Consider the following 10508-nt stretch of genomic DNA (forward strand, 5'->3'; position numbering starts at 1 on the left):
GAGGCTACATCCACTGGGTACAGACTTTTGAGGAGGGGTCGGATGTTAACGTTACTTGCAGTAAGGGCGTTATAACGTTATAACTTCAGGAAAAGCTGAAGGAAACTGCATAGCATTACCTTGTTGGTGGGCAGGAGTGCCCGGTTTCTGACTGATGCGGTCGATGTACGTGTATACCAGGGTATGTATATCGGTGTCAGAATTTCTACTGCGTTTGTTGCATTCCTAACAGTTGCATGCAGAACGAAATTAGAAGAAATCGGCTGGGGCACTCGTGCCCCATGTCCCATGTCTTATACATACCCTGCTCTACACGTGCATCCTGCCCACCAACATTGTAATGTTATGCAGTGGCTTTCGAATTCCCTCCCAAAACATCTAACGTTATACTCGATGGGTGGAGTGTTCAACAAAAAGCATAGCGTTTTTCATTCTGTCCCACTGGTGCTTTTATGACAGACGATATCGTACTTGATTTAATACATAAATACATAAATTTGTATGATTTTTCGACCCATGACGTCACAACACGCACATGAAGCCCGCTCAAGTCACATTTGCATTCATGTCAGATTGGAATCGCGATTCGCGGTTTGGCCAGTTTCACCTAGACGAAGGTGTTCGAAATACAGGTTTCTACTGGTTCTATTTGTTCGGTCAGGATCGTTCCATTGTCAACTACACGTTGAAATCCAATCTCAAAATAAACTTCAATTTATCAAGTTCATTTTCCAAGGGCCCAGTACTTGTATATATTGGACAACATTGAATCCTTATTTCATGGATTTTATCTAATGATTTTACTTGTATGTATTCCATGACAGGATACCGCATACGATGTGTACTGGAAAAACAAGTTATTCAGGATCTTGACGAAATGCCAGAAAAGTGGAGACTGTATAATCTGGCCATCAGTCGACACAGACGGGTACACCACAAAAACCTCGATGAAACTGCCCGATGGAAGAAGAGTGTTCCGGAGAGTGTACCGGGCAGTCTTCCTGTTGGAGAGGCCAGGACAGGAGGACGTCACTCTGGAGGTTTCTCATGTCTGCCACAGGAAAGCCTGCTGTAACATTCAGCACTTGTCACAGGAACCGCATCATGTCAACGTCGCCAGGAAGACTTGTCAGCAACAAGGACAGTGCACTAAGCATAAGGGCTACGTTAACTGCATCCTGTAAAATGCAACTTGATACGATTAGAACATCTACAACTCGATGCGATTAGAAGATTTACGTGTTGATATCTTTATAAAGTATAGAAGTAAGTATGGAACTTGAGTAATGCCTTTAAAAGACGCCAGATTTGCTATGCCAACCATGTATATGATAAAACCTTAGAAGAATTAAATTGTTACTTTGGTTCTCAACGAAATATATGTTATGCAGACACATAAGTTGAAATATGTTGAAGCTTCATTCTGCTGTATTAGCCTGTATTATTGCTGAGCTGAATTCGAAGCTCCGTCATTTTGCATCAAGATGTAAAGGAACTATTACTTGGTGAACGTTTGGTTTCTTTGCTCACAAATAAAGGTTCACTCTGTGCAACCCTATTATTTGTTTGTTTGTTTGTTTGTTTGTTTGTTTGTTTGGATGTCTGCATTTGATTTGTTTGTTTGTTTGTTTGTTTGTGGTTCTCATTTTTGATAGATATTTGCAACATTCTTTTTCTCTCCAAAGGTACTTTTGCTGATATTTAATTTATTATACCCCAAATGCAGCAAGTAACAAAGAATGACAGGTGCTATGACCCACTTATATCTATAGTTTTACATGCTTCTTTCCCTCTTCTCACAAAATATTAGTAGTTCGTCAATTCTGGTGTATCTACCAGCTTCAATTTGTTGAGGGTGATCCTTAATTACTTTAGCCATGGCTTGCCGATTGTTAAAACTTGTTATATCGACGTATTTTTCTCTTTCATACGTATGCTTAAAGTTGGTTTTTTATAAGGTTCTTAACTTATTTCCCTTGGTTTTCCTTCATAGCTAATTTCTCAGTACAAATTTTGAAGAAGGGTGACTGATGTGTTATGATCGTTGTTATGCAAAAGGTTTGTAGACCCTGACACCTCCAGGATTGTACTAATAGTAGATAAACATTGTATAAGGAAAGCTTCAACTTCTAGGTCTATGTTGTAAGTCTTTAAATATGTCACTGTGGAGGGACGCACATCGAAAGACACTGAAGAGTTCATCATAGGGGCAAAGTGTTTAGTCGTGTGGCATAGCGACAAGGTGTTCGGCCCATAGCCCGGAGGTCTTGGCTTCGAATCCTTTATCTGTCTTTGATATGACACTATGACCTTGTACCCTTTGAAAAGGCACTTTACATGACTTCAAGGTTAGAAATGAGTATCTAGCTTCGGCTAGTTTCGTCCCTTGGATTATAAGGCCGTTAAATGGAGGTCCCGTCTCGTTTGAGAACAGCCACACCTCGAGTACATTAAGAGTCCACCACACTTATCTAAAAGAGTATAGGGGTCCTTTTCGGTGCGAGTGGTTCAAAACCTATACAGTCCTATTGTCGTATTGAGGTCACCAGAGTTAGCATCGAATAGCATGTGCAACCCTTGAAAATTAGCACAGCCTATTGTAAGCTCCTGGCATTTCAGCCCCTGGCAGTGAGTAGAGAATAGTCAATCCATCCAATAAAGGGAATACAGTTATGTATAGATTGAGTATATAGACTTATAAGGACTTTAAACGATGTAACTGTATCTCTGTCATATACTTTGTCTGACCCTTCCCTCATGACCTCTATGAAAAGTGGCCTGCAGGCCGATTTGAGCTTTCATCACTAACTAAATGTTCAAACAAACAGCAGGCACAAGCAAGCAAGCAGTACTAAATTACCAGCAGTTTATTGGCAGACTATGGAGACTTGCAGCATAGATAGAATTTTTCAAATTAAAGAATAGTCTTAAAATGCAACATTTCTCATAGAATATTCATCTAATGATTGATCACACATCTCTCTTTAAAAACTTTTCTTACGGACTATTTCTTATTCAAAAGTAATAAAAAAACACTTCTAAGCAATCACAATAATGAATATTTGTTACACATAGTATATACTCATAAGATGGCCTGATTCCATATGCAAGCAGTTCATGAAAGTGATGTATGTTAGGAATGTTTGAATGAAACGTAAGGTATTTGGTCAATGTTTGTTACAGAATGTTTTATGGACTAGATTGTGGAATCTTATATATTATATTGGCTCACAATTATGGCAATTAGCATCTAAATGCATGATACAGTCCATTTTTGTTACAGTTGATGTATCTAGATATATACCTGTTTTCAAAGGCAGGCCTTTTTGTCAATACCTAAACTACCTAATGATGTATACTCTAGATCGAGGCTGTCTTCAGGACTTGTCACTCCGTCCGGACAGAAATTTGTTTCACCGTCCAAAACACCTGACAATGATGAAAATGGATCTATGTAACTTAATGAAATGTCCATTAAACAAAGAAAATTAAAACAAAAAAACATGGGCTCATAACAATGAGTACTGCAAATGCAGAAACTTTTGCGGTGGTTTAACGTTCGCTGTTTACTCAGTGGCCGCTTCACTGCGAACTTAAAACCGCTGCAAACAATTTTCCATGGCAGTAAGGGACTACAGTGCATGGTGCTACCGCGAACTTAAAACCACCACGAAATTAAATGCATTTACAGTATGATTGGGACAGAGAAAAATTCAATGCTGGAGACAGTCCTGCTCAAGACGCATTAAAAACATTAAACCATAACCATACTTTTATGCTGTAGGTCATTTCATTAAACACATACAGATGAAACGGAAGCTGTAAAACCACACATTCAATTTCATTATGCTATAAATGGCAGTACTCGCTCTACTGATAACTGTATGATGCAAGAATGACTCGTAAGCAGAATCTGCATAAAAAAGGAAGGCACTTTCACTTCACCTCCAACCTATAAAGCTGGAATGTGTATATAAAGGTACATTTCACTTTCTCTGTAGAGATAGTATTTGTACTGTTATCTATTGTTACTTTCAAAACAATTATGGTTACCATACAATACAGTACATTAAGAAGTACATTAAGTTAATGATCAAGACTTTAGTATATGAGAATTTATAAACCATTTATGTGCCATTAAAAGGAAACTAAACTTGACCCAGGAAGATTTGGAAAGACTCTTACTAGACTACTACCTACCACTAAATAACTTTACCTACAAGTTCCTGACATTAAAATATACATGGCTGTAAAACAGTAGACTGTGCGCTCTAAAAACGTTCAGGTAATCAACAAGACATTCCCCTACAAAGGCATTAAATTATTCTAGTATTCAAAGGGACATTCGAATTTTCATTTTCAAAGTTCACATCTAGTACCATTGAGTGGAAGCCTTTATGCAAATCAAACCTCTACTATAATCACCCCGGATATCAGATTCATGACATTGGCTGGGTGTACACACATGTCGTAAAATGACAGGACTAAGGGACTATATATGCAGAACTTTAGGGTACTCCAATACCCTTTCCCTGGAGTCGACTTGGGTGACTTTGAAAAGTGACCCCAGTCGCTCACTTAAATGTTCACGGGGCACAAATTATTTGTTATCGTCACCAAAACAAATCATTTGTTACTTTCGGTAAACATGTTGTGCAAGTTGGTCAGCTGAGACATGGATAAAGGCTTTGATAGATCATGGACTACTACAGAAACTCAGCGTGTCATCAAACCAACTAGAGTCATCGAGGAACAACAGAGTCAAAATTGCCGCTGTCACAAATCATTTGGTGGCCATGTGTGAACAGAGTGCTCCTAAGTTGACTCTGGCTATGTCAACTTGAGAACTCTAAAACGTGTGTAAGCCAGCCATAGTCTAGTAAAAAAACATATATATCAGGGCAGAGCAAATGCACATGAATTAGAACAAAGTTCACTTTAGTCCACTTCTGTAAATCCAGGCTGAGGATGCATGTTTGAAAAAGACAACTGAAAACGACCAACTTAGGCAGATCAATCCTCTACCTGCAGATGTGAATTGTTACGTAGCATTAACTTCCTATCACGCCAATGACCAGTTCTCCAGAGTGTTTCCATTTTAAACCTTCTTCAGCCCCCTCCCCATGAGACATGCGAACACTGTTAACACCTCCAGAGTGTTTCCATTCTAAACCTTCTTCAGCCCCCTCCCCATGAGACAAGCGAACACTGTTAACACCTCCAGAGTGTTTCCATTCTAAACCTTCTTCAGCCCCCTCCCCATGAGACAAGCGAACACTGTTAACACCTCCAGAGTGGTTCCATTTTAAACCTTCTTCAGCCCCCTCCCCATGAGACAAGCGAACACTGTTAACACCATCTTTGGCTTGACTTCAACCAGGTCTTCCGGCAGGGCGTACACGCGAGCTCCGATCTTTCTGGCCATGGAGATGGCGTACTTGGCGTTGGACAACCTCTCGTCTGGATTGGTGCCGTCACGAACGTTGGTGTAGTTGATAGATCCCGGCTTGATGGCGTCGATAAGATCCAGCACCACCCTGCTGCTGCTGATCTCAGGGTCCTGGAAGCTGCTGAGAGACGTCTCCTTCCCAGCCTCTTGTAGCTACACAAATGGAAAAGGTCACTGGTTTATACATCGTTGCAGATTAAACACTAAAATCAATAAATAATGCAAAAACTGTTTAAAAGACAGTCAAACTTTTTGTTCACATTCAGCTGTATACAGTATAGTAAGATCAAAACTGACTAAAGTTGTGCGAGTTTGCCATGTTTCTGTGACTGACCCCAGCTGCATAGTGGTACATTAGAGACTTTGCAAACTTTAGATAGTGTAGTCTCTCTGGCTACCATACAGAGGGGTTAAAATTACAAGCAGCAGGCCTCCTTGCTAAAAAATCAAAAGTTCTTTGCCACATGGTAATAATGACTCAGGTTCTGATTTGCACTGCGGCAATGTGACGCTGCTCCTGTGTTAAGAATGTGGTCCCAAATGTGACAGACTGCAAATCCTCCCTCGGCTCTCATTCTCTTTTGGATCACATTCTTCACAAAGTTACTGTGCAAAGCAGGACTGTATGATCTAGTGACTTACAAAGCTGATAAAACTATCCACACCTTTCAGATACTTGCTATAACTTCATGCTAAAATGATTAAAAGTTTACTAGTTTAATACTAATAATGTCTGGAGTGAAAATGTGACAAAAGTCAGAAACGACTAGCAAGTCCAGAACAAAAGATACAAGACCCAGAAGGTCTAATACAATACCAAGATCAGCTGCCAGTAGGCCCATACTCAACCTCAACCTTCATCTTCCCTACCCAGATACCCAACATCATCAAATCCATCCACAGGTTTTTAAGTTATGCTGTCACCTATCTATCCAGAAACACAAACAAACAAACAAACAAACATGCAAGCAAGCAAGCAAGCAAGCAAGCAAGCAATCAAGCAGACAGACAGACAGACAGACAGACAGACAGACAGACAGGTCACCTGAGTGGCGTCGAATGGCAGCATGATCCAGACCCTTGTGATTTACCCCCGCCTATTCAACCCCTGGCTGCCAAGAGAGAGTAGTTGGCCCACCCGATAATAATTATGACAGACAGACAGACAGACAGACAGACAGACAGACAGACAGACATACATACATAGACAGACAGACAAACAAACAAACAAGAAATTACTTACAGTGGTGTTAACCCAGTCAACAATCTCCTTGTCTTTGATTGGTCCCTCCGACCCCTTCAGGTTCTGCAGCAGGGCCAGGGTGTAGGCACGCATCAGCTGCCAAACCACCGCTGAAACAGAGACAAAAGGCTCAATGACTGTTCATGGTCAACGAGGGGTGTGACATATAATTAGAACTTCAAAACTCCATGTGTCAGGTTACTATACCATAGATGAGATATTTGTTTATTCGTTTATTCAGAAAAACAATCAATAGATGTGATCATTAAGAAACTTTGTGAGGTCACACTGATACTATTAAACAAGTATTCGCACAAAATGCAGAATACTCAAAAGTATGTAGTACTTAGAATCTTGTAAAATGCACAGAGCACTGCGGAAAATGCAGCCTTTTTATGCAAAATAGACAACCCCTTCATAGATCATGTGACAGAGGGATATTGAAGATGGCATAAGATGATTTGGTAAAAAGAATACCTCAAAGTCTTCCTGATACGTTGTTGTGGGAGAACACAACATATTTGTTTCAAGTCAATATCTCTTGGGTACAGGTGCTAGGGATCTGGGTCAATTACTCAGTTCCATAAGATTTGCACGTTTTGCACATGCTTTGTGCATTTTTCAGATTGAGATATGTACAGAAACTTTTTGCAATTTGGCATTTTTCATAACATTGTCAGAACAATATCTGAACACTTTGGATGTAAAATCCACATAAACATACCCAGTGTCAAAGTCTCATTGCCATCAAAGATGTCCTTGCCACCGACACCAACCAGAGAGAACTTCATGTCCTTGCCCAGCTCAACAGCATATTCACAGTTTTCCATCTTCTTCATGTTTCCTCCCAGAGCTTTGAACTTCTTGTTGACCCTGCCCCAGTCAACAACTCCCGGCTTTACCTACAGGGAGGAAAAGTTGTGTACGATTGGAGTCAAATTTGATGGAAACAGATATTAAGACATTTAAGCATAAATCAGACATAACACAGGCTCTGAAATTTATAAGGCTGTTACCAATTTTTTTCCCAAGACATCAATGAGACATTCTTAGAAAGATTGATATTACAAATTGAATGTCTTTGCAAAAAAGGCCCTGCAAAGACCTTATACAAAGTTAAAGCTAAATTTTCCTTCAGAGGAGAGGATTATTTTCTAAAAGGCTGCAACTATATGTACAATATTTGCATATTTGTAAAAATTAATCACATTATAATGCTTTATAAAGCAACTTCTCCCTTGTCCAAGTTCAACATCAAGTGGCCAATACAAACACGTTTTGGGATTCAGAAAAATATGATTAGCAGAACCAGAACACTCCTCTGGAGTACAGCATGGCTTTAACTAGAAAGGACATTCTTGGAGAATGTTTTGAAAAGGTCCAGAGAAAATTGTTACACTCCTGCTCTCCTATATAATGTCTCAACCCAACACAGACCAGGGCTCAAAAGACCTTTTTCTGAATAGCACCACTCTGAATTTGGGAAGGTTGGATCATACTAAAATTGTTCAGGAACCATTGCTATTTTTTTTATAATACTTTATACTGTTAGGTGGTAACAGTCAATGCAGCTAATAATAACAATCCATATACAAGTACATGTACATCACAGGACATTTATGTATAAAACCCAGTACATACCTGCACAGCTAAAATTTTAACTGCAATAACCTGCATATGCAGGTGGTATATTTCTAAGCCCTGCAGACTGAGTACAGACAAAGCTTACCTTGTCGTATGTCTGGAACAGGATGAGACCGTCCATCATGTCATTGTAGAGATGATTGACATATGGGCTGACCCCTAAACTGTTCATCCAGTTACGGAATGTCTTCTCTTCACGTGTCTCCTCCAGTCCTACATCACAAAGAGAAAGATACAGTATATTAGAACTGGGCATTCCAAAACACAAAAGGCTGGGAATGGCTAGACTAGGGGTGGGTACCGGTACAAAAAATTCAGGTCCAGGTCCAGTACTTGTTCAGGTCCAAAGGATCAGGTCCAGGTCCGGACCTGAACCTGATTCAGTATGTGAAAGCATGTGAATGGACGATACTCAAAAGAATGGTCCATTTTGCTACTGTAATCTGTTTTGTGGAGTATTCGGCTCCCGCTGGAGTTTTAAAATCCTACAAGACTAACTGCTGCTGTGCGATTGACTGTAAAACTTGGTAGAAGTGACTAATACTCTACTCTACTTTTCACTAGTTATTTTCTTTGACCGGTAAGCCCAAAAACGTGTGCATGCCTGTTCATATAATCTGTTCCTTTGCCAATAGGTCCAACATCCGACCAATTTTTTCAGGTCCGGTTTTTCTGGACCAGTCCAATAAGAAAAAAACAATTTTGTACCGGTACATCGTACTGGCACCCAGCCCTAGCTAGGACATATTTTGCGGATGACCAGACACCCATATGTTGGCTTCAAATGGACTCCTCAAGGGAAACCCTCTAGGGATCTAGAGAAGGACTGTAGAAGGGAAGACGAAGGCAGCACGAAAGACCTGGCATGAGATCAGATGGAAGGTTCAGGTTCAGACCTCAGAGTCTCCTGATGAATTTTCCATCCACTCCTATATACACACAACCATGCAGACACTTCAAGAGGAAGCCAATTTTTCCAAAATGCAAATACAGTGCAGCAGTCATTTTTGTACAAGAAAAGAGCATGTGAATCCGTGAATACCAAAGCACTGAGAACATTAAGGTTATTCTAAGGCAAGTCAGCGGGAGAAAATGTGTAACACCATTGCAGTGTAGCAAAAGATGTATAGGAGACATGCCACAATCCACAAAGTAACATACTCAGCCTAGTCGTTACAACTCCTGTAATATTTGTATGATTTACTCCTGTATTGCAGCAGTTACAAACAAAACACAAAGAGTGTTAAATGTAAAACTGATTCAATTTCGCAGCAGGGAGAAAATGGACTGTTATACATGTAGCAGGGGTTTTGAGATTGTGGTAGCACTGCATTTACAAAACGTATAGTAATGGAAACACAGGCGCCTTTGCGGATTTTCACCCTATAGCTGCAACTGATCATGAACAAGGGTGCTACAGACAGAACAGTGCTGCCGTTATCAACAGTATTACAGATAAAATCCATACCTACATGTACCCTCTGGATTCAAGTTACAGGACGTTTTCAATGCATGTTTGTGCAACAGTTACTCCTTCATTGATGACAGCTTAGACTAACCAAGAATTTATGTCCTGCTATACAGGAAACTTCCATTTTACACATGTCAACTAAAATGCAAGACAAAACCTAAAGCAAAAAGACCTTGTACAAAATGAGCCTCTCTACCATCTCACCTTCAATGTCCGGCATGTCCTCTGGCAGGTCCAGAGCTGGCCAAGTGTTGAACAGGTTGGCAACAAAGGCTGTGTTCAGCTTGGAGTTCCCCCGAACAACATCCTTAGGTGTCACAAAGGCCCTGAAAGGGTGAAGAACACAAATGAGCAAAATGAATATATGTGTTACCTACAGTAGCCTTACCTACAGTACAGCTTGTCTGTGTGTATTTACAGCCTTGCCTACAGTCCAGTTTGCCTGTGTGTTTATAGCCTTACCTACAGTCTAGCTTGTATACAGCCTTACCTACAGTCCAGCTTGTCTGTGTGTTTACAGCCTAACCTACAGTCCAGCTTGTCTGTGTGTGTCTACAGCCTTACCTACAGTCCAGCTTGTCTGTGTGTGTGTGTGTGTCTACAGCCTTACCTACAGTCCAGCTTGTCTGTGTGTGTCTACAGCCTTACCTACAGTCCAGCTTGTCTGTGTGTGTGTGTGTGTCTACAGCCTTACCTACAGT

General features: G+C 40.4%; 1 protein-coding gene across 4 annotated transcripts in view; it reads right to left on the reverse strand.

Moving 5' to 3' along the window:
• Positions 1-2849: 2849 nt before the first annotated feature.
• The window catches only part of LOC118408982 (plastin-2-like), a 29114-nt gene continuing 21455 nt past the window's right edge, over positions 2850-10508 (reverse strand). The window contains exons 6-12 of one of the 4 annotated variants that reach the window (XR_004830387.1): positions 10012-10133; positions 8422-8549; positions 7417-7594; positions 6693-6802; positions 5357-5602; positions 5150-5287; positions 2850-5080 (exon numbers count right to left, since the gene is read on the reverse strand). Coding sequence is in view for 2 of the 4 variants with exons in the window: in XM_035809848.1 (XP_035665741.1) it covers positions 5237-5287; positions 5357-5602; positions 6693-6802; positions 7417-7594; positions 8422-8549; positions 10012-10133 (835 nt within the window). In the remaining 2 variants the exon portion in view is untranslated. Of the gene's footprint in view, positions 5603-6692; positions 6803-7416; positions 7595-8421; positions 8550-10011; positions 10134-10508 lie in introns of all 4 variants that reach the window. The other 3 variants (XR_004830386.1, XM_035809848.1, XM_035809847.1) reach the window with 3 other exon arrangements.

This window comes from Branchiostoma floridae, unplaced genomic scaffold, assembly GCF_000003815.2.
Source record: "Branchiostoma floridae strain S238N-H82 unplaced genomic scaffold, Bfl_VNyyK Sc7u5tJ_72, whole genome shotgun sequence".
NCBI lineage: Eukaryota > Metazoa > Chordata > Leptocardii > Amphioxiformes > Branchiostomatidae > Branchiostoma > Branchiostoma floridae.